Consider the following 24952-nt stretch of genomic DNA (forward strand, 5'->3'; position numbering starts at 1 on the left):
TCGGAAAAAAGTGTTGTATCATCTGCGTACATTAAGTTGTTGATCCTTCTTCACCAATTGTAACAATTTTGAATTTTATTAATTCCCAATAATTTAGTTATTTTGTTTGGTATGACTCGATATCTAAAAATAAATTACATCATAGTATACTTATTGTTTGAAGCTCTTAATTTATTTATTGAAATATTTATTTTTTAACTTTTAGGCTCCATATCCGAAGGGACCATCTTCTTGAGGACGCCTTCCGAAGAATAATGTCAGCAAATAAAAAAGAGCTTCAAAAAGGAAAATTGTGCGTGGTGTGGGACAATGAAGAAGGATTAGATTACGGAGGGCCTTCTCGAGAATTCTTTTTTCTGCTTTCCCGAGAACTTTTCAATCCCTACTATGGTCTGTTCGAGTATTCAGCTAATGATACTTATACTGTACAGATCTCTCCCATGTCTGCCTTCGTCGATAACTATCATGATTGGTAAGTCTGATAAAAATATTTTATAATAATTGTAATTTGATTTTATATTAAGAATATATTACCTCCGAATTCTTATGTCCTAATTCAAAGTCTACCCTATATACTATGGTGCTTTTTATCTTGGCGGAGGTTCCCACCCTTTCACGGGGGTGGAAAACTTTTGGTTAAAATAACCACAGAAACGGCTAGAGAACCTAATTCTAAGCAAAACCTCTTATAAACTTTTTTTTTAAAACTCAATACTTTTTGAGTTATTCGTGGTTGAAAATTTGTCATTTTCATTGAAACGTAACACCTTTTCTAGCGGTTTTTGCGAATACCTTAAAAACTATACATCTAACTAAAAATACTATATAAAACATTTTTGTAGCTTATGAAAAATCCGAGATTTGTTTCTTCATAAATCTTCTAGTTATAATACAAAAAGAGATATGGTAGGTGAAAAGAAATTTTTTTTGGTGCATGCTCAAATCGGTGTATTCAACTTAAAATAACAGAAACGGTTGGTTTTAGGCGTATAATGCTACCAATACCTTTTGTAGTGCTTGAAAAGACCTTTAAAATGAACAATATTCAATGTCGATTATATTCAAACTAAGCGAGATATGCTGCAAAAAAAATTTATGACTAATGAATGTTAAGAAAATATCAGAAGTATATTTAATCCCTCATCCACCAGAATTTAAATGCATCGTTTTCCTTCTACAATACCTTTTATTATAGTGTTATTTCTATGTTCAAAAGTTGGACGGGTTTTAAATGAGTGGTTTTTGAAAAAAAAAATTAGATCAAATTAACGAGCGCATGTTTAAATTTTCTTAAAAATCTTCCTTTTTCTCCATGTAACTTGAAAATTATAAAAAATACAGTAATGAAAAACAAAAATAGAATTTTTATCTAAAAATACCCTACATTTTTGTACGGTATCTTTTTTTCGCATCTCGTTATCATTTTCGAGTTACATGGAGAAAAAGGAAGATTTTTAAGAAAATTTAAAAATGCGCTCTATAAGTTGATCTTATTTTTTTCAAAAACCATTTTAAACTTGTCTAACTTTTTGAACATAGAAATAACACTATAATAAAAGGTGCTGTAGAAGGAAAACGATGCATTTAAATTCTGGTGGATGAGGGGTTAAATATACTTCTCATTTTTTCTTAAAATTCATTAGTCATCAATTTTTTTGCAGCATATCTCGCTTAGTTTGAATGTACTCGACATTTAATATTGTTCATTTTAAAGGTCTTTTCAAGCACTACAAAACGTATTGCTAGGATTATATTATACACCTAAAATCGACCGTTGAATACACCGATTTGAGCATGCACCAAAAAAAAACATACTTCAAAAACTCTTTTCACCTACCATATCTCTCTTTGTATTATAACTAGAAAATTTATGAAGGAACGAGTCTCTTTGTTTTTTTATAAGCTAAAAAAATATTTTATATAGTTTTTTTAGTTATATGCATAGCTTTTAATGTATTCGCAAAAAAACGGTTCGAAAAGATGTCATTTTTCAATGAAAATGGCCAATTTTCAACCACGAATAACTCAGAAAGTATTAAGTTTTCAAAAGTAAATTATAGAACAGTTTTTGCTTCGAATTAGGTTCTCTAGCCACTTGCGTGGTTATTTTTATCAAAAAATTGTCCACCCCCGAGAAGGGGTGGGAGCCGCCCCTAATATAAAAGCGCTATAGTATATAGGGTAGACTTTGTTTCTTGAGCTATTCCCTACTTACTATGAAAATATCAAGTAAATCGATGTAGTAGGATGGAATTCGGAGCCAAATACCCTCCCTCATTGACTGCTCTACTTGGACTCAGTTTAATTTACGAAAAAGTAAAACAAACATTTTTATTTTATTTTAGGTTTAGGTTCAGTGGCCGTGTTTTGGGCCTAGCTCTAGTCCATCAGTACCTTCTAGATGCTTTCTTTACTAGACCTTTTTACAAAGCGTTGCTGAGGCTTCCCGTAGCGTTATCGGATCTAGAAAGCCTCGATTTTGAGTTTCACCAAAGCCTTCAGTGGATCAAAGAGCACGACGTATCCACTCAAGGAGAGTTAGAACTGACGTTCGCTGTAACTGAGGAGGTTTTTGGCCAGGTGTTAGAGAGAGAATTAAAACCTGGAGGGAGAAACGTGCCCGTGACTGAGAAAAACAAAAAGGTAAGTTGTACCTATATCAAAAAATTAGATGTTCATTTGAAGCAGATGAAAAACCAATCAAATAAAACTGTTAAAACTGTCTTTTAAATTCATTTCTAATATTTTTGATTATTTTTGTGTATTTTTAATATTCTTGCTTTCATGTATCCAAAAATCATGTATACAAGTAATTTCAAAATTATGTGCGTACATTATGTACGTACCAACATATCAAATCACTACTTTCTATTCACATACTCAAGATAGATAAAAATTCAATATTTTTACTCATCCAACTTATGATTAAATTACTTGTTTATGCATATAATAGGGCAAATCTTTTTTTTTTTTGTATCGACATGACTTTGTCTTTTCAATGTGCCTCCAGTAAGTTGTCGTTCCATCGTTTTGGTGGTGTTCCCACTGTTCGTCTTCCTACTGGGGAACCGTCTCTCGCCTCCTTACTTTGACTCTATTTGTTGTCATTCGGCTTATATGTGGTAATTGCATTCTACTCGTCTGTAGTTATTAATTTTTCTCCACTTAGTAATGTTCTTCACCTTGCGTCGTATATCTGTACCTCTAGCTCTGTCCCATAGTGTCTTACCATCGATTTTTCGAAGGACTTTCATCTCGGCTGTTTCAAGCAGTCTTGTCCTCTGTGTCAGCTCGTGTTTCTGCCGCGTATATCATTATTGGTCTGATGACTGTTTTGTAAACTCTGCCTTTCATTTCTTTTCCAATATTTTTATTTCTCCTTATTGTGTCATTCAGGCAACCTGCGGCTCTGTTTGCTCTATTCACTTGATCTTTTACTTCTGTTTCGAGCTTTCTGTAACTAGATAGTGTGATGCATAGATATTTAAACTGTATCATTTGTTCTATTATCTGTCCCTCCGGCTCCAATTTACATCTTATTGGATTTGCTGTTATAACCATGCATTTCGTATTTTTTGGTGAAATTAACATGTTAAATTTGAAAAAAAATTGGAAAAAATCCTTTGTAAAAGATATAAAATTTTTATAAAAAATGATTTTATAAAAAAATCATCATCAGTGTTAAAACCTAAAAGTAAGTATAACTGTTTTAATGAATGCAAAGTTGATATTTAAATTTTGACTAAGGTTAAGCAAGTTGGTTATACTTACAGATTGGATGCCACGATGCCAGCTGAGCCACCAAATAAATATTGGGGTAAAAACCCTTTATATATTATATAGTTGCATTAAAGGTGCATACTTAAATAAAACACCATAGGATCGATATAGATGAAACAGGATAATGCCCTTAGGTAAGGTATGGACCTTCCCAACACGTGGGATGTAAATTGAGTTGTTTACATTACAATGATTGAATGGCAACCAATAAACTGTCAATACGGATGGAATGGCCCCGTCCCATTCAAATAGTGAAGCAAGATTGACGCCAACATACAAGAGAGAGACAGAAAAGAATCAGGTAAAATTTGACAGGCCGTATAATATATCAACTTAAATCGGGGAAATGGACCTCATATTTTTTTAACTTGGTATCAGGGCTGATAGGCAGTATTTAAAAATTAAGTTAAATTAATAAAGTTTAAAAAATATGAGGTCTATTTTCTCCCCGATTTCAGTTGATATAGGCAACTGAAATTACACCGCCTGTCAAATTTTACCTGAAAAATTCTCTGTCTCTCTAGGACCTCTCTCTTTTATGTTGGCGGCATTAATTTTCTTCATGCCTATTCCATCAGTATTGACAGTTCGTTGATAGCAACTAAATGCAAATTGAGTGTTGTTTCTGAAAGGCGTCAAAACTAAACTGACAATGTGACGTTGAGGATACCCAGTATTACTACAGCCAACTAATTGTAATAAAAGATTTTTTTTAAATTATAACAGTAATAATAATCATAAAAAAAGTTGTGATCAAAAGAAGAAGAAGAAGATGTATAATGGAAAAATGTGGTGAGCAACTTGGATAGTCCATAGCGGTCACCTGCAGCTTTTGAAATGAGTAGGGAGCTGTGGAAGAGTTTGCTATGGAACTCTAAGGACCTCATTGCCTTCTTTATGTATGAATAGAAAACAAAAAAGTTGTGACTGGCTAATTGACACCCAAGTCTATGCCATAAAACAAAAAAAAATTTTTGGCTATAATTACATTTACCTTAATTATGTAAAATGTGGAGTATAAAATGATTTTATAATGACAGTTGGGGTAAATAAAGAATTAGCCAGAATGTATGCAAACATCTATACTTAATTCAAAAAGAAGTTGAATTAATTAGCGAATAATGGATCCACTTATGTTAAAGAACATCTGGGACCAAATAATTATGTGAAAAATTTGCTAAGATGTTTTATTTATATGAATTAGTTGATGATTGTGGTTCGTATTTAAAATTGAATAAAAAATTAAAGTAGGTCTAACTGTGTTGATGAAAGTTTAATTTACCACGAATTAAAAAAGGGGGTTGTTGGTTTAATTGTAATTAATTGATGTGACAGAGTAAATTAGAGAGACTGTAATATGTGGGAGTCTGATATCAAAGTAGTGTTGAAATTAAGATAAGTAGTATAAGTCGAAGGAGAAGACTGTTGATACAATGACATGTAGGTTGATTGGTTATAGATAGAGTTATGTGACCTTCAATTCTCATTTCTTAAATTGAGGGAAATGTGTGAAATATATTTTTGAAGTAGACATTAGTTTATAAAAGGAAAAGATGTATCTAATCAAATTATTTTGATTGTGGGAAGGAAATCTCATTGAGTGTTGAGGTCTTACAAATGAGAATTGAAGATCACATAACTCTATCTATAACCAATCAACCTACATATCATTGTATCATAATAGTTTTCTCCTTCGACTTATACTAGTTATCTTAATTTCAACACTACTTTGATATCAGACTCCCACATATTACAGTCTCTCTAATTTACTCTGTCACATCAATTAATTACAATTAAACCAACAACCCCCTTTTTAATTCGTAGTAAATTAAACTTTCATCAATACAGTTAGACCTACTTTAATTTTTTATTCAATTTTAAATACGAACCACAATCATCAACTAATTCATATAAATAAAACATTTAGCAAATTTTTCACATAATTATTTGGTCCCAGATGTTCTTTAACATAAGTGGATCCATTATTCGCTAATTAATTCAACTTTTTTTTGAATAAGTATAGATGTTTGCATACATTCTGGCTAATTCTTTATTTACACCAACTGTCATTATAAAATCATTTTATACTCCACATCTTACATAATTAAGGTAAATGCAATTATAGCCACAACTTTGTCGATGTTTGTTATTACTGTTATAATTAAAAAAAAATCTTTTATTACAATTAGTTGGCTGTATTAATACTGGGTAACCTCAACGTCACATTGTCAGTTTAGTTTTGACACCTTTCAGAAACAACACTCAACGACTCAACTCGCATTTAGTTGACATTAAATCATTGTAATGTAAAGAACTCAATTTACATCCCACGTGTTGGGAAGGTCCTTACCTTACCTAAGGGCATTATCCTGTTTAATAAGTTTCTATCCTAAGGAGTTTTATTTAAGTATGCACCTTTAATGCAACTAAATATGTAATATTTAAAGGGTTTTTACCCTAATGTTTCTTTGGTGGCTCAGCTGGCATCCAACCTGTAAGTATTACCAACTTGCTTTAACCTTAGTCAAAATTTAAATATCAACTTTGCAATTAACTATTTACCTAGATGGGAAATAAGCCACAATTAAATTGAAAAAATAATTTTATTAACGTTTCGACGCCTAAATCGGGTGTCTTTGTCAAAATACAAAATACTACGAAGTATTATACTAGTTAATCATAAACATGCCACAAGGAAATAGCTTCAGAGAACACCATCAACTTTGCATTCATTAAAATGGTTACCTATACTTACTTTTAGGTTTTAACACTGATGAGGATTTTTTTATAAAATCGAAAACGTTCTGTGATGTAGCCCTTAAAGGGAATTGTAATAAAAATTGTATACCTTTTACAAAGGATTTTTTCCAATTTTTGTGATTTATGGTATACAGCCAACTACAGGAAACTTTTTTCTTTTCCTTGTGGATTATGTTAAATTTGGTTAAAAAAGAGCAATGGCAAAGACAATTAAATAAAACACATGAAATGCATAGAACTGAGGATATTTATGAAAAAGATCTGCAGAAAATACATAATGGGTTGAAAACAGGGTAGGGGAGGTAGTGGTGTTAGTACAACTGAATTAAATTAAGCTAGAGATAAAATCATTAACAAACAATTAAACTTTATTATGATTTAATTGAAAACTAACAGTGGTACACAAATTCCAAAGGCGGTATATCAGGATCTACGTTAACAGCTTTTATTTTGTTATTATTTTCAATAATTTTACTAAAATCTAAATCTCCTACTTCATCTTTCACTTCTAAATACTCATTTTTAGATTCTTTTCTCTCCGGTTGAAACTTCTGTAAAACTTTTTTTTCCTTGTGCAATGGTTCCTTATAATTTGCTTTGGTTAGCTTCAGAACCAGATGTCCCGTAGTTTGAGATCTCTGGGCAGTACTTTTCTCAACCAATATTTCTTCAGGAAATACTATTTGAAATATTTTTTCCTTAACAGTTATTTTAACATATATCGGCTGCAGATCTACATTGATAAGATTAGTGTCCAAAAATTTATACACTGACACATCCAAAGTGAACTGCCTTGGATCTTCGTCGTTAAAAGTAAAATCCAGCTTAGCTTGGTTAACATTGAGTGGTCTGCCTTCTTTATTAAATAGTTTTAGACGTATTTTAGGAGTTTCTTCAGAAACGTTACAGACATCTTTATCTTTTTTACTTTGTCTATGTGCCATTTCTATTCTGGTTTCTGGACAATGCTCACTAGTCATCTTCCAAAATTCATCGTTTGAAATACCTGCAATTAAATATTTGGTTACACATGATTTGGTGGCACATTAAATTCTTAAAATATTATTCTTAAATAAGATGGACACAGACTCGAAACCATCTTATTTATAAAATATTAAATTTGCCCTTTATATTATAAAGCTGAAATAGTACTGAACCTGTTTAAATCTGCGGTGAATAAAATATGGTAAATTTATTGGATAAAAAGGATAAGTTAGTAAGGAACAAAAAAATATATTAACAGGAAATTATATCTTAAAATGACACATATAGAATCTTCTCGTTATTGGGGAATCGTATATACAGTCGGAAAAATGATAGAATACCCATGAACTAACATATAAAACACCCTGTATTTTCCTGTCACTGTGTCACAAAGAAAATTGTCCAGTGCAAGTACATGTAACAATAATTAGTACATGTACTTGCGCTGGCCAATTTTTTGTGTTACACCTTGACAGGAAAATACAGCGTGTTTTGTATGTTCGTTCATGGGTATTCTTTCTTATTTTCCTACTGTATTTATTTTTTACAAAAAAAAATAGCAAAAGTCCTTAAAAAATAGTAAATTACACACCTCAATATAATAGAAATAAGCAAAACTATTTTGATTAGCTTTAATTCAAAACTACCAAAAAGCAGGTGAAAAACACCGCATTGGCAAAATTATACGTTATACTGTACAAATTGTATAAATTGTTTAAATACAGACCTGTATAATCTATCTGGTTCATCCTTTCTCTCTGTTCTTGCCTCCATTTAAAATACTTCACTTGAGCTTGACGAATGTTTTTCTCTGTCTGTTCTAGAAGTTGTTGGGATTTAATTCTTTCGCTTTTGCTAATTTCTCTGGAGTCCAGATTTTTCAGTTGTGGCAATGTAGCTACTACATAATTTCTGTAACCCTCGTAATCACAGCAGGGGTTTCCAGTTAAGTGTAGCTCCCTTAAGTGAATGTTGTGCCTAAGATTACAAACACTTTCCAAATCTCCTATAAAATTTAAGGTCAAATCCAATTTTTCTAGCGATTCACACTTTTCTAAATTTTCTATCTTTTCAATATTATTAATGGCTAAGTTTAAATACTGCAGTTTCTTTAACTTATTTACATTTTCTATTTTTGATATCAGGTTTGCTTGTAAATATAAAATTTGTAAGTCTTTACACCAATTGTTAAGATTTTCTATTTTTTCAACGTCTTCTTGATGGAGCGATAACTCTTCAAGCGTGCCAATTATTTTCTCATTGTGTTCTGCTTTTTTTCTTACCAAATCTTCTGTAATTTTAACCATCTTAATGTCGAATAATTGTCACAGACTGAATTAAAAGCATTGTTTCAGTATTATATCAATACTAGTGTCGCTTAGCAACAACATGTAAAAGTACCTGAAATATAAGGGCAGACCATTATTAATTGAAAATACGAGGATGGTCTAATAATCAATAAGTTATTGTCTAATAGGAAAAAGACCAGATAATGAACTCCTTGAAATTCCTCATTCCGTCATTCAAAATACCATCAAAGAATTTTCAATAGGAATATGGCTCGAAAGATGGAAGAAACTGGACAACAACCAACTACAACGTATCAACCCAAAGGACCCCGCAGAAACCTTATGGGAAATGGCTCTCTGTCAAATGCTCTGAAACTTTGGGTTCTGGTAGTCCTTGACGAGTAGAACAAAAGACTCAATGGGCGCGTAGCTCCAAAAAATCATAGTTTTAAGATATAAGCCTCTGAAGTTATAGATACAGTGAGGACGTTTGAGTTGGAATAAATTCATTTTCTCGAGAACGGTCGACTCTGGAGATAAATTACGAATCAGATCGATTTTTATTTTTAAACTATAATTTTTTGGCATATATATCATACTAGTGACGTCATCAATCTGGGAGTGATGACGCAATCGATGATTTTTTTAAATAAGAATAGGGGTGGTGTGATAGCTCATTTGAAAGGTTATTCAATTCTCTATTCAATAGTATAAACATTAACATAATTATTTATACAGGGTGCCTAAAAAATTTTTTTTAATACAATTAATTGAGAAAAAAAGAAGAATGTATATAATTTATTTAATTCGAAATACATTTTACTGTTGTCCCAAAACAGGAAAAAATGTTTATTTGATAAACAAATATTGTTTTTCGCTTAAATTCAATACTAAAGATGCCACCTACCTGCCTCTTAGCAGTTTAAACATTTTAATTTAGCGAAAAGCAATGTTTATTTTTCAAATTAATATTTTTTCTGTTTTCTGACAGCAGTAAAATGTATTTGGAATTAAATAAATTATATACATTCTTCTTTTTGTCTCAATTAATTTAATTCAAAAAAAATTTTGGGCCCCCTGTATAAATAATTATGTTAATGTTTCTATTAGTGAATAGAGAATTAAAAACCTTTCAAATGAGCTATCACACGGCCCCTATTCTTATTTAAAAAAATCATCGATTGCGTCATCAGACCCAGATGGATGACGTCACTAGTATGAGATATATGCCAAAAAATTATAACATAAAAATAAAAATCAACCTGATTCGTAATTTATCTCCAGATTCGTACATTCTCGAGAAAATTATTTTATTCCAACTCAAACTTCCTCACTGTACCTATAACTTCAGAGGCTTATATCTTAAAACCATGATTTTTTCGAGCTACGTGCCCATTGAGTCTTTTGTTCTACACATCAAGGACTACCAGAACCCAAAGATTCAGAGCATTTGACAGAGAGCCATTTCCCATATGGTTTCTGCGGGGTCCTTTGTCACCAAAAGGGATAATGCCACAAAAACGACGAGATCATCATGCAACACCGCTTGAGAATAGGACATACCAGATTAACCCACCAGTACCTAATGAAGAAAGAGCAACAAAAATTATGCTATGTTTGCGATGTTCCTTTGACAATCAAACAGATTATTTTTAATTGCCCACTCTATTACCTGGAACGATTTCAAAGTGATTTACCAAGTGATCTGAAAAGATTCTGAAAAGTGACGTTTATGACCTTACCAAATTGTACAAACTGATATGAAAATGGACTTAAATCCTCATATTTTGTAATTAATTATAAGCTAACATCTGATTTTATGTACAACTCTCCTCCGCCAATAACCATTCATGGTTGACGCGATTTACTTCATAAAAAAGACAATTATTTCTTTAAAAAAAAACCACAGTATAAAGAGGAAAAACTTAAGAAAGTATCAAAAACGTCAACAAAGGAAGAGGATACAGAATTGAAAACAAAGAAGTAGAAATGAAGTTGAAAAAGGATGAGATGAGAGTACTGAGAAGAATTACAGAAAATACGCTTAGAGATCGAAAGAGGAGTGAAAACAATAGAAGACAATGTAACGTACAATGTATAAACGAATGGATACTAAATAGAAAAAAGAATGGAATAACCACATAAGCAGAATAGGGGAGACACGTGTGGTCAAAACAGCAAGAGATACATCACCAATCGGTAGAAGAAGTATTAGCCGACCGCGCAAAAGATAGAGGTATTGTGACGCCTCACGACCCGGCCTAATTATTCTCGATGCTTCCCGGGATTACGAGTCAAGGCCAGACCTTCCACGGCGATTCGAGGCGACCGCTGTCAGAGTATTTAAGAACAGGAATTCGAGCACAGGCCAGTCAGTCAATGACCGAGCCGCGACGCGTGATATAATTGTAATCGAAATCGGATTTAGTGAAATGTATTTATTAGTTATCGGAAGTATGTTTAGTTAATTAAATCATAAATTTGAGTTGTAAATAAATTAGATGTGTTAGTTGGTGCTATTTGTAATTATTAAATAAATAAGCGATGTAAATAAAATAATATAAGTAAGTCTTCCTTTATTTAAATTAGTGCCTAAAAATATAAATAAATAAAATAGTAGAGTCAACCGCGTAAAAAGACAATTACGCCACAAATGGTGCAGAAGTGAGGATACTTGAAATAAATATCAACGTAAATTTTCGGTTTAAATAAAGTGTGGAACCTTTAAAAATAAATAAAATATAAATCGTAATAAATAAAGTGTGTGATCATGTCTACCTTGTGTAAGCTAAAAATTGCAGACCTGAGACTTGAATTGGAAGAAAGAGATCTGAGTTCTACTGGGAAAAAGGCTGATCTGGTCGAACGTCTAAAGAACGCTCTTCAGGAAGAGGGTCAAGATCCAGAAACCTATTTGTTTGAAGACAAGCATGCTGCTGTGATCTCGTCGATTTCGAAGGTTTCGACAGACATTACATCGTTAGAGAACAAAGTATCGACAGACATTACATCGTTAGAGAACAAAGTTTCTAGTGAAATCTTCCAAGTTTCGTTAGAGAAAAAGGTTTCTAGTGAAATTTCCCAAGTTTCCTCGGATGTTTTGAAAGTTTCGACAGACATTGCATCGTTAGAGAAGAAAGTTTCGGGTGATATTTCATCCCTTGACAGCAAAATGACTAACGAGATCTCTAGGGTCACTTCGGATTTTGACGACAAGATATCGTCCATAAAATCTACTTTTGAAGAAAAGATCAAGGAAATAGAAAAGAAAATGGAGGAAACGGAAAAAGTAGACAAAGGGATGGAACCCATCTTAACAGACATCAAAGATGATGAAACCAAATACAAACTGGAGCCACGGTCGATAGTTGAAGGGAGTGTAGGTCATGCCCGTGTTAAGGTGCCAAATTTCGACGGAAAGTCATCATGGAACAACTACATGAAACAGTTCGAATCGGCGGCCAGAGCGAACGGATGGTCCGAAAAAGAAAAAGCTGTAAACCTCACTATTGCTCTTCGAGGCGACGCTTTGGATGTCCTCCAGACCATAGCCGTAGAGGAGACAGATGACTTCGAGCAGCTTAAAAAGAGACTGAATATGCGATACGGGCACGAACATTTAGAGCATATCTATCAGTCGCAGTTTAAAAATCGAAGACAAAAGAAAGATGAAGCTCTTCAAGAATACGAGGTCGATATTGCCAGGTTGGTACGATATGCATATCCAACAGCTCCCGAAGACATGATGGAAAAGCTGGCTGTTCAAACATTTATTGATGGCCTTCGTGATCATGAAATGCAAAGAACACTGCGATTAGCTCGTCACAAGACGCTGGTCGATGTCTTGTCTGCCGCCCTCGAATACGAATCAGCTACCGAGGCCTCTGGTGGGTACAGTAAAGTGAGGACTGTGAAAGAGGAACAGGATGAGGACAAACTTGACCAGCTTGTTAATATGATGAAAGACATGGCATCGAAGAAAACGAAGACCATAAGGTGCTGGAACTGTGGGGAAATGGGACACGTACGGAGTTCATGTAAGTACCCTAGGTACAATAACAATCAAGAGACTCACCAGCAGGAAAACTAGAACGGGTCGGCCTTAGGGGGGCAGCTTCGACCCGCAACTTTTCCAAAGACCCTCTCATACTAATAGCTTCTTTGAAATGTCGTGAAGATAGTGTATATGTGGATGGAGAAATAAATGGTAAAAAGTATACATTGTTGGTGGATACCGGAGCGACCAGGACCATTATACGACCGTCAGTTTTAAACAGCCGTAAGAAACTCTTACCAACGAGGTTGCGACTGCGGACTGCCACAGGTGAAAACGCCAACACCCATGGAGAAATCCAGATACAATTAGGGATTGGAGCAGAAAAGTTCGTCCATACTGTCATAGTTGCAGACATCGAAGAAGATGTTATATTAGGAATGGACGTAATGAATTTGCATGGATTTCAATTGGATTTTAAGAACAGGGTAATCAAAGTTGGCAACGAGGAGGTATTTCTTCATCCACATGATGACAGCACTGTGCTAGCAGCCATTAAAGAAGATACAGTTGTGCCTGCGAGGAGTGAAACGATCATCGTAGCGCGGCTACAGGGAACTGTAGAAGAAGGAACGCCTGTTATGATGGAGCCATGGAACCACGACGAGGAGGTTGGCCGAGGAATCATAATTGGAAAGGAATTGGTTACTTCTGCTAAAGAAATTCCCGTGAGATTGATTAATGTCAATGACTACCCAGTGACCATCAAGAAGGAGACAAAAGTAGGAACTTGTGTACCCGTGACGTCCATAATCCGTCAGACGACAACATCAGATAATTCCAACGACAAGTTCGACCAAATGGTTGCAGTTGCAGGCCAGTATCTAAATCAAATGGAAAAAAGAAAATTAAGGGAATTTCTTAGGCAATATCGTGATATATTCGTACCGAAAGGAGGAAAGACAGGAAGAACGACAGTTGTCAAACATAAAATTGACACTGGTACCGCTAGGCCAATTCGTCAAACAGCTCGACGATTACCACAGGCAAAGAGAGAGGAAGCTGAAAGGATTGTTCAAGAAATGAAGAAAGACGGGGTGATAGAGTCTTCTACGAGCCCATGGGTCTCTCCGGTGGTCCTGGTCAAGAAGAAAGATGGAACTACGAGATTCTGTGTGGACTACCGTTTGTTGAACAATGTTACCAAGAAAGATAGTTATCCTCTGCCTCGGATCGACGACACGTTGGACACACTGGCTGGAAGTAAATTGTTTTCTACGTTGGACTTGAAGTCTGGATATTGGCAGGTAGAAATGGATCCAGTGGACAAGGAGAAGACGGCCTTTACGACAGGATCTGGATTATGGGAATTCAACGTTATGCCGTTCGGACTCTGTAATGCTCCTGCGACATTTGAGAGGCTTATGGAAAATGTGTTGAGAGGGTTATCTTGGAAGACGTGCCTGGTGTATTTAGACGACATAATCGTTTTGGGGGAGACGTTTGAAGACCACCTGAAGAATTTAGAAGACGTTTTTAATCGACTTAAAGCTGCCCAGTTAATGTTAAATCCCAAGAAATGCCAGCTATTTCAAAGTAAGTCAATTATCTAGGCCATATAGTCAGCAAAGAAGGAGTGGCCGTGGACAAAGGAAAAATCGATTCCATTAAGGAATGGCCGGAACCAACTGATAAACATCAAGTGAGAAGTTTTCTGGGACTATGTACTTACTACCGGAGATTCATTAAGAAGTTTGCAGATATCGCTAAGCCATTAACGCGACTTACAGAGGAAGCAAGGGATTATTGCTGGGATGGAGACTGCCAAACGGCCTTTGAAACTTTGAAGAGGCATTTAATTACAGCGCCAATATTAGGGTATCCACTGCCAGAAGGAGAGTTCATCTTAGATACGGATGCAAGCAATGTGGGAATTGGAGGAGTGCTGTCGCAGATCCAAGGAGGACAGGAACGAGTCCTTGGATATTTTAGTAAAGTGCTTTCAAAACCTGAACGAAATTATTGCGTCACGAGAAGAGAACTTCTAGCAGTAGTAAAATCAGTGGAACACTTCTATCAATACCTCTACGGAAGGAAGTTTCTAATCCGAACCGACCATGCCGCCCTTAAATGGTTAATGCAGTTTAAGAATCCAGAGGGTCAGATAGCCAGATGGATTGAACGACTTCAAGAATATGATTTCAAGATCGAGCATCGGGCCGGAGTTAGCCACAGAAACGCTGATTCTCTATCTAGAAGACCGTGTCCAGCAGAATGTTCCCATTGCAACAAAACAGAGTCAAAGGAAGCAGCAGTACTAAGAACAACAGTGGTCAACGACGAGTGGACGCCTACCAAGATCAAGGAAGAACAAGAAAAAGATCCAGTTTTACAGAAGATTCGGAAATGGAAAGAAGAAAATCGTCGACCATCTTGGCAAGAAATATCAAGCCTAGGCTCAGTAGTTAAGACGTATTGGGCCCAGTGGGACTCATTTATCTTGGAAGACAGCTTGCTTAAACGAGTAATAGAAAATGATGATGGTTGGTGATTCCAAAGAGCAGAGTAGCCGAAGTACTTCGTCAGTTACACGACAGTCCATCAGGAGGGCATTTTGGTGTAAAGAAGACTGGTGTAAGAAATGTACTACCTGTGCTACAAGTAACGGGCCCTACCGGAAAAGAAAGGCTCCTATGAGACAGTATAATGTTGGAAGTCCGTTTGAAAGAATAGCTTTGGATATTGCCGGGCCATTTCCAGAAAGTGACAATGGATGCAAATACATGTTGGTGGTAATGGATTACTTCACGAAGTGGGTGGAGATCTACGTAATTCCAGACCAGAAGGCCGCCACTATTGCAGATGTGTTAATCAAAGACTGCATCAGCCGATTTGGAGTACCTCTGGAGATCCATAGTGACCAAGGAAGGAACTTTGAGAGCGATCTATTTCAAGGAATCTGTGATAAACTAGGCATGAAGAAGACAAGGACCACGGCCTATCACCCGCAATCGGATGGAATGGTGGAGCGTATGAATAGGACAGTCGGCAAGTATTTGACAAAGATGGTGTCCAATCATCAACGAGACTGGGACCAGTACCTTCCGTTCTTCGCAATGGCCTATAGATCTGCTGTTAATGAATGAACTGGGCAAACACCAACAAAAGTCCTATTTGGACGTGAGATGCGTCTACCCTGTGATCTAGAGTTTGGATGTCGACCTGGAGAAGATGTTGCTGGTGAGGATTACGTGAATGAATTACGAAGAAGAATGGACGATATACATGAGTTGGTCCGTTCTAATCTTCAGATCGCTAGCGACCGAGTGAAGAAACGATACGATACCCAAGCCGAGAGGGGATGTTTCAAGGAGAACGACAAAGTCTGGCTTTATAATCCAAAGAAGCGAACAGGTTGTTCTCCCAAGTTGCAGCAGTTCTGGGAAGGTCCGTACCTCATTGTCAAGAAAATCAATGACGTTATCTACCGAATAAGCAAGATTCCTAGGGGAAAGCCGATGATAGTCCACCATAACCGGTTGGCGCCGTACGAGGGAGACCACGACGTAGATGAAGAAGTGGAAGTCAACCAAATTCGAGGAATACCTGACCTTACCTTTGAAGAGTTCATGGGTGCCTACGGAGGTACCGGTAAAGCAAGACATGGTGTTACCACTGAAGAAAAGCGAGATCTTCTCGCACTTCCCGATGACTATTCGCTGGCCCATACCATCCCGGCCAGTATCAAAGACGCACGAGGGTTGGCATCCGCCTTCCGAAGGAAGTTTGGTCGAGTTGCAGAACTGCAATGCCAACTGCCAGCTCCTGGCAAAGCATTGAAACTCCAAGATGCATCACGTTACCTATTCTATCTGGTAACAAAAGACACTGTCCATGATCAACCTACCTATCAAGATGTATGGGATGCATTAATTCAATTGAGAGAGCACGTGTTGGAGTCCGACGTGCAAAAGTTAGCCATGCCAAAGTTAGAATGCAGTCAATTAGACTGGAGAGTTATCCGAAATATGGTAGAAGAAATTTTCCAAGACACCGAGGTTCAGGTGTTAGTCTGTTGCAATCCGCATAGTTACTGGTGCGGAGAGAAGACCGTCCCCTGCCACTTTTATACAACTGGGAGTTGTAAAAGAGGGTCCAGTTGCAGATACCAGCATCCAGTTCCAGTCCCGACAAGGTTCCAGGAGGAACCATCTTTTAAGGAGGGGGCAATGTGACGCCTCACGACCCGGCCTAATTATTCTCGATGCTTCCCGGGATTACGAGTCAAGGCCAGACCTTCCACGGCGATTCGAGGCGACCGCTGTCAGAGTATTTAAGAACAGGAATTCGAGCACAGGCCAGTCAGTCAATGACCGAGCCGCGACGCGTGATATAATTGTAATCGAAATCGGATTTAGTGAAATGTATTTATTAGTTATCGGAAGTATGTTTAGTTAATTAAATCATAAATTTGAGTTGTAAATAAATTAGATGTGTTAGTTGGTGTTATTTGTAATTATTAAATAAATAAGCGATGTAAATAAAATAATATAAGTAAGTCTTCCTTTATTTAAATTAGTGCCTAAAAATATAAATAAATAAAATAGTAGAGGCAACCGCGTAAAAAGACAATTACGCCACAGTATCAATCCACCAATGAATAAGCAGAGTTGCTTATTGCTTATAAAGAGGAAGCAGAAGAAGAAAAAACTTCAACATAACAGTTTTCAACATAATATAATAATATTTAAATCTAACGATAAAAATTATATAGCCTATAATTCTAGCGATGTCACATAACGAAGAGTCCAAAACATAAATATTGCTTTGAAATAAATAAGAACAATATTATTGTCGTGAAATAGAAAATAGTATCATGCCGTGGAGTTAAACGGTATGCATATCTACACTCATGCTGGCTGAGCCTTACAACCTGTAGGTAGCTCAATTCGTGAGTGAGCTAACTAACTGATTCCTTAGCATTACACTGTAGTATAATTACAAATTAAGGAGTTTACTCAAATAGGCAGGCTCTTCAGAAAGTACGTTACGTTTTGGAATAGAAAAAAACAAGTACAAGAAAAAGATTTTATTAAATACGTTTTAAAGAGACAATTAAATACTATTTTTCTACATAATCTCCCAACAAATTCAGGCACTTATCATAGCGGTGAACTAGCTTTGAAATACCATTGTCATAAAATTCTGCCGCCTGAGACTTTAACCAGGTGTTCTGGGTGTTCAACGCCGTCCCGTAGCTCCTCATTGTCATCAAAGCGCTGCGTTGCAAGCCAGGTCTTTATTGCTCTAAACAGGTGGTAGTCGCTAGGTGCAAGATCCGGCGTATACGGCGGACGAGGAAACACCTCCTACTTGAATTTAAGAGGCAAGTTCATCAGTCACAATGCTTGGCCGTCCACTTCGTTCTTCATAGTGCACTGGTTCGACCATTTTTGAATTTAATGCTCCATTGACGCACTCCACCTTCAGTGATCACATTGTTCCCATTAACAGCACAAATTTTGCGATAAATTTCAATTGGTTTGTGGTTTTTAGCCAACAAGAACCGTATTACTGACCGTACCTCACAACTGGCGGGGTTTTCGATCGCGGCACACATTTCAAACAGCTGTTGTAAAATAACGAGAAGAGACAGTGACTTCGCGCTAGCATGGCTGGATAGCTACTGAACGGAGTAACGCCACGATGCTAAGATGCCCGCGCTAGCCCCGCCCATAGCGGCTACAGATCAAAACGTAACGAAATTTCTGGAGAGCCCTCGTATAATGATTTTGAATCCATATTAATCATAGGTATTACCTTCCATACGTGTAGACAATAGTACGCATAGAATTGGTCACATCCAATAAAATGTATAAAAAAGAAAAAACTTTTATTAAGAAAACATATTTAGCTTCAATCAATTTTAATCTCATGTGTCATAATCTCATATTTTTTTAGGAATACTTAGAAAGGATAGTTCGATGGCGCTTGGAACGTGGAGTTTCGGAGCAGACGGAATCGCTAGTGAGAGGCTTCTATGAAGTCGTCGACCCTAGACTAGTCAGTGTATTCGATGCTAGGGAGTTAGAATTAGTGATCGCCGGCACGGCAGAAATCGATCTGATCGATTGGAGGCACAATACCGAGTATCGAGGAGGTTATCACGACCAGCATCCAGTCGTCATATGGTTTTGGCAAGCCATCGAAAGGTAAATAATCAATAATATATCGCACCCTTAGTAATATAGAGGCACAATTCAAAAAAGTAGATTTTTGGGAAATCGCGTTTAAAGATTTTGGTTTCCAACATTACAGCTATTTTTTCAAATAACATGCTTATTATTTAAGTTATAAATGTTAAATTTGCAGATTTGTTATTTGATGATTACACTATAAATAGCAATGATTAAAAATAATAATATAAATAAATTCCATTAATTACATGTAATGGAAAAAATATTTTCAAGTTAGTCCCATATAGTACAAAAAAACATAACAGAAATAAGGAATTGTTTAAGTTTGATCCCTTATATTATTAATGTCCTGTCACTATTTATGCAAAATAACGATCTATTATGCATTAGACCCATTTATTTATTATATTTTGTATAATATAACGGCTCAACTAAAAACTGTTATATAATACAAAATGTTAAAATACAAACTCGCCGGGATTTTCGTCATAGAAAGACATGTTACTGATTTCTACCTTGTAGCAGTAAAAACGAGAGGCGGGCGGGGAGAGTGAGAGAGAGGCACAAATATAGCTACCGAGCCGTTTATGTTCTTTTTCTCTCTCTGTCAGAGCTAACTGGTAGATAATTTCATTTTGTGCCGTTATCACTTAAAATCACAGTTAACACAAATTTTGAGTTGAGCCCTTGTATTACTGTGGGTGCGATATAATAAAAGAATAAAAGTATAATTAACAGTATAAGTTAAATTGAATAGAATAACTTCTAAGTGTGAAAATATTTTCTAAGCAGTAATAGATTTTTTGTGTACTACAATTTTGCAACAACTTTGCAAAAGGATATTTTTTCTTTGGTCTCTTATTATAATACCTGTTACATATCTTCAACTTATTATCTGATCTAAATATTAAATTCATCTTCACCTATTCTATCAGTTTTTCTTCGTATCATGACTTTTGCTATTTAATAATTATTTGGTTAAGGTTAGGTTAGTATTTTAGGACCATAACCCCTTTCATCACTTTCGGTTTTGGGCACTCTTCTGAATATATTGGTCTTATAAAAATTTCATGAACCTATTCACTCAATAATAAAGAGAAAAGACCGATCAAATCGATCAAAACGGTTGAAAATTTGGATGAAGGGGGAAAATATGAACAATCTTTTACTACTTTCAATTTTTTAACCTCTTCTAACGGGTTTTATTAAATTTTGAATTTTTGTTGTAAGTTCTTTCAACGTAATAGAACGGTAATAGTTTCAAAGCCCTTCTCCTCCAGAAAAAGAATGCCTGATATTTTAAAAGTTGTATTTAAATATTACTATTATCTTTGATTTTCCACAGACAGGGCCTCTGCTTATACATGTCAATAATCTCGGATAATATTTTTTTCGTCCACTACATATCTTGAAATTCTAGAAAAACACGTGGCCAAACTTCGGTCGCGTACAAACACACAGTCCACTCCCGCGACGGAACAAAACTACTGGCGATCTAATATTTCAGCGATCTAAAATGCCGGAGATAAACGTGCAGATAAAATATAGGGGATCATAAAGGTATTGGTCGGTAGCAGTCCAAATCTTTTAAAAGTCACCTTCGTGTGTGCCCAGCTTTAGATAGTGTCTTAAGGGGTCATATACGTTTCTCGGCTTCAAAAAATCGATTTTATTTTTTTGCTTATTTTAAAAAGTACATCTCTTAGAAACATTTTAAGACCAGAACGAGTTCGATATTCGAATTATTGACGAAGTTACAGCTGCTTTAAACGGAACTAGTCGGGTCGCTCCGCAGGTCTTGCAAACCTTTAAACACGTTTTTCTCGAAATAGCATTTTTCATAACGGTGGGCATGATAACTGCTTAACCGTTCGTCCGATTAACTTCATTTTTCGCATACATATTCTAAATTAGATTCACTATCGTGCGACGAGAGCTTTTTTGATTAAATTTAACCATTTTCGAATAGCAATAAAAAAATAGACAATTTTTTTGGTGAAAATTACGACTTTTTTTTTTAAATTTCGAGCATTTCCGTAATTAATTTTTTTTCTTAAATTCCTCTCGTCACACGAGAACTATGACTCTAAAAAATGATAAGAAATAAACAATTTTTGTTTCAAATAAATATTACGAGCTGAATCATGCCCACCGTTTGACCTGAAAAAAAAACACGTTCTACACCACTGGACGCGGCCGCCATGTTTTTAATTATTTTTTAACTTTTAACATATGTTTTATGCTCCTTAAGAGTCCACCTTTAAAATTAAAAAAAAAATGAAATCAATTAGCCCAATAGTTTTCGTACAATTTATCATTACATTTAGACTACTTTTTAAGCTCGATAAACGTATATGACCCCTTAAGACGTTCTATGTTGAACCTCCAAGGATATTACAGAGAATCTTATTACAGAGTCTCTTCTATCTCATTAGTTGTATCTACTAATTGTCTGATATTATCTTCTTTTCTTCCTAATCTCTACAAAGTTGTCCTGTTTTATAAAAAAAATATTTCTGCAATTAAAATGACATCTTTGACGTCTTACAAGATTTATTTGTATCCTAAACGATTACCGTTTACTAACGTCAAAATTTTTTAACGAAGATCATTTGTGAATATTAAGTTAATTTTTTAAACGCCAATAATTTTTTTTTAATAAAAAATGAATAACCATTTTTAATTTCGTTGCAACACGAAACTACAGCCACATCATTATTCCAGTTCAATCAGAGAGTGCAGCAAGCACCTCCACCGGTTTCGAAACTTATTAGTCTCTCATCAGGAGGCACATATGCTGTTCTCTCTGACCCAACTACTAGGACAAACCCCGGTGTGCGATCACACGGATTACAACGAACGAAATGGCAGGGATGCCCTAGCGGCAACTGCTAGCAAAAAACTAAGTTTTAGAATAGAATAGAATAGAAATATGCTTTATTATCACTGAAAATTATACAATTTTATGGACGAAGCTTAACATAGATTCACGAAAAAAATATACATAACAATAACAAATACAATTTTATAAAATTAGATAAATCGTCAATAAAAAAAAATATAAACAAGTTAAAAAAGTGAAGTAAAAAAATAAAAACCAATATATTGCAAAATTACTATAAATTGCAAAATTGAACATACAACATAATATAATAAAACACAAACAAAGGAACTAATCAGTTTAAGCTGCTGTATGTGACACCCAAATATAGATAAATACACTTTAGTTACTTGTACATTGTACATTACTGTGATTTCTTAGTTAGTCATTAAGAAACTCTTCTACTGAATAATATGGTCTTTTAGATAAATGAGCTTTTGTCATTTTACGGAACTTGAGAAAGGATGTTGCAGATTTGAGTTGTAAAGGGAGATGGTTGTATAGTTTTTTTGCGGAATATAGTATAGATTTCTTTACTAACTCAGAAGACGGGATCGGTAAATAGACATCAAAAGTTGAATTTCTGGTGGAGTAGTCATGATGAGGCCTTGCTGGAAAGACATGCATGTGTTTACGAATTAAGCAAACAGTTTCTAAAATATACAAAGATGGAAGGGATTTCAATTTAATATCACAAAACAACATCCGAAAATTTTTTTAAATTCTAATTTATTCTGTTTCTTTCTAGGTTTACCAACGAACAGAGACTTCGCCTCCTTCAATTCGTTACGGGCACCTCTAGTATTCCTTTCGAGGGTTTCTCTGCACTCCGAGGTTCGATAGGTCCTCGAAAGTTTTGTATAGAGAAATGGGGTAAACCGAATAGTCTTCCAAGAGCACATACGTGCTTCAATAGGCTAGATCTGCCACCCTATCCTACGTCGGAGGTTCTTTATGAAAAGTTGCTACTCGCTGTAGAAGAAACTAATACCTTCGGAATAGAGTGAAGCGTCGGTACTTATCTTCACCGTATTTTAAACAGGAAAGGTTGAACTTTTACGATAGTTTTATGAGTGATTGACTGATTTTAACATTTTTTACTATATCTTGTTTACTACCAACTGTCTTGTTTTAATTAAATATTTTGAGATAGTTTAGTCAACAAGTATTACCTGATTCAGGTAGGAAGTGTTAGTTCTAACTTCTGTATCAGGATATGTTTTTTTTTCATATCCTTAATATGTTGTATTCAATAAATATGACATTTTTAGCTATTAGGGCATCATAATGAATCATATGAAAATAATGAGCATCTAATTAATTCATCGGTCATCTTCTTCAGATATCATTTTCGAATATGATACAGTGACTGTCTAATTGGGTGGTGTTATTCATTTAGCGAAAAAATTATTTATTTTCAAGGAACGGTTACAATTAAATATCAATTTGCATTTCATGAAGTGGTTGTTTATTTATAATTATGTAAGAATTAACAATTACCACAATTCATATTTTTTGGCAAACTGCGTATATAACTGAAAAAAATTAATATCTGATGATTGTGTTCTAGGTTGTAGATCATTCAAAACTTTTTATAAATAATAATTTTTTTGGAAAAACTAAAAATAAAAGTTTACCGTTATTGTGCAGACTTAAGGTGAAACAGTAGCGATCAACAGGTACCCAAAACGCGTTCCAAGATTGCGGCTGTATTTTTGAATATTTTTTCGAGATATTTGGCACACGTATTCGTAATATAATAAAGAATGGCGGTACAGAGCCCAATTTGAAAAATATATTAATATGTGGAAATTACTCTGTAATTAAATACAATATTAAAAAAACGAGCCTGTACCGCCATTAAGAAGAACAAAAAAATACACTTTCTTCAAATAAACTTTTTTATCCGATGCCTAGATTTTGTGTCATTTTGGAACTACTAATGAAATAAAAAATTTTAGTAGTTCCAAAATGACACAAAATCTAGGCATCGGATAAAAATTTTATTTGAAGAAAGTGTATTTTTTTGTTCTTCTTAATGGCGGTACAGGCTCGTTTTTTTAATATTGTATTTAATTACAGAGTAATTTCCACATATTAATATATTTTTCAAATTGGGCTCTGTACCGCCATTCTCTATTATATTACGAATACGTGTGCCAAATATCTCGAAAAAATATTCAAAATTACAGCCGCAATCTTGGAACGCGTTTTTGCTACCTGTTGATCGCTACTGTTTCCTCTTAATTGGACACTTTTTAATTTTACAAAAAAAAGTTATTCTCTATAAAAAAAAGTTCTGAATGATATAAAACATAGAATATAATCATCAGATATTAAATTTTTTTAGTCATATACGCGGTTTGTCAAAAGATATGAATTTTATGTAAGAGTTAACAATATCCACAATTCATTTTTTTTGACAAACAGCGTATATGACTATGCAAATTTAATATTGGATGGTTACATTTTAGGTTTTAGAACATACAAAAATTTAAAAAAATATATAAATAACTTTTTTCTTAAAATTAAAAATAAAAGTTTCCGATATGGTGCCGACTTAATTGAACACCCTGTATATAAACAATTATCTAGTGTTGTTATCGCGGTATCACCTTCTTTGCTCTTTAAACGTCAGATGCCGAAACACTTAGTGTAATTTTTTAATGTTTTATTACAGAACATTATAAAAATCACTCATAAAATTTAGCGTCAGTTTCAAACTCTTTCCTTAATGCGATATTTGTTTTTATTTCTGTAGAAATATATTTTGTGTGTTATTTGTTACATTATGAGTTCCGAATAAGTTAATATTTAAGTTATTTGGAAGACCAATGAGGTTCCTGCGCTTTTTGAGCCAGTAAAAAGCTAAAAGAAATGTTGCTATGTTTCGACACAGCCATAGTGAAACATATTTGAAACCTAGAAAGTTTCTTATTAATAAGAATAATAAAAATATAATATATCTCGCGCCGAAGCTATTTTATACCGTAGGGAATACATTTTAAAGTGGTCATTAGATATTTTTCGGTAGCACAAAATGCTATTTATCGTGGACAAAAATATT

General features: G+C 34.7%; 2 protein-coding genes across 6 annotated transcripts in view; one reads left to right on the forward strand and one right to left on the reverse strand.

Moving 5' to 3' along the window:
• LOC114331285 (E3 ubiquitin-protein ligase HECW2) overlaps positions 1-23659 on the forward strand; it is a 955949-nt gene extending 932290 nt beyond the window's left edge. For 2 of the 5 annotated variants that reach the window (XM_050656276.1, XM_050656277.1), the window contains 4 exons: positions 206-472; positions 2346-2643; positions 18769-19019; positions 22634-23659. In XM_050656276.1, the coding sequence (XP_050512233.1) occupies positions 206-472; positions 2346-2643; positions 18769-19019; positions 22634-22892 (1075 nt within the window). In that variant the 3' untranslated portion in view covers positions 22893-23659. The remainder of the gene's footprint in view (positions 1-205; positions 473-2345; positions 2644-18768; positions 19020-22633) is intronic. The other 3 variants (XM_050656278.1, XM_050656279.1, XM_028280809.2) reach the window with 2 other exon arrangements.
• Positions 6793-8884, reverse strand: LOC114331286 (protein tilB-like). Its single transcript, XM_028280811.2, has 2 exons — positions 8252-8884; positions 6793-7546 (listed from the first exon to the last, which is right to left on the reverse strand). The coding sequence occupies exons 1-2, from the start codon at positions 8829-8831 to the stop codon at positions 6930-6932; spliced, it is 1197 nt and encodes a 398-aa protein (XP_028136612.1). The 5' UTR covers positions 8832-8884; the 3' UTR covers positions 6793-6929.
• Positions 23660-24952: the final 1293 nt, after the last annotated feature.

Source organism: Diabrotica virgifera, chromosome 7 (genome assembly GCF_917563875.1).
Source record: "Diabrotica virgifera virgifera chromosome 7, PGI_DIABVI_V3a".
NCBI classification, from domain to species: domain Eukaryota; kingdom Metazoa; phylum Arthropoda; class Insecta; order Coleoptera; family Chrysomelidae; genus Diabrotica; species Diabrotica virgifera.

Bases quoted from the DNA above. Each gene is read 5' to 3' on its own strand.
- LOC114331286 (XM_028280811.2), bottom strand. From the start codon at position 8,831: ATGGTTAAAATTACAGAAGATTTGGTAAGAAAAAAAGCAGAACACAAT. The intron at 7,547-8,251 runs GTCTGTATTTAA...ATTTAATTGCAG, and splicing joins GAACCAGATAGATTATACAG to GTATTTCAAACGATGAATTT.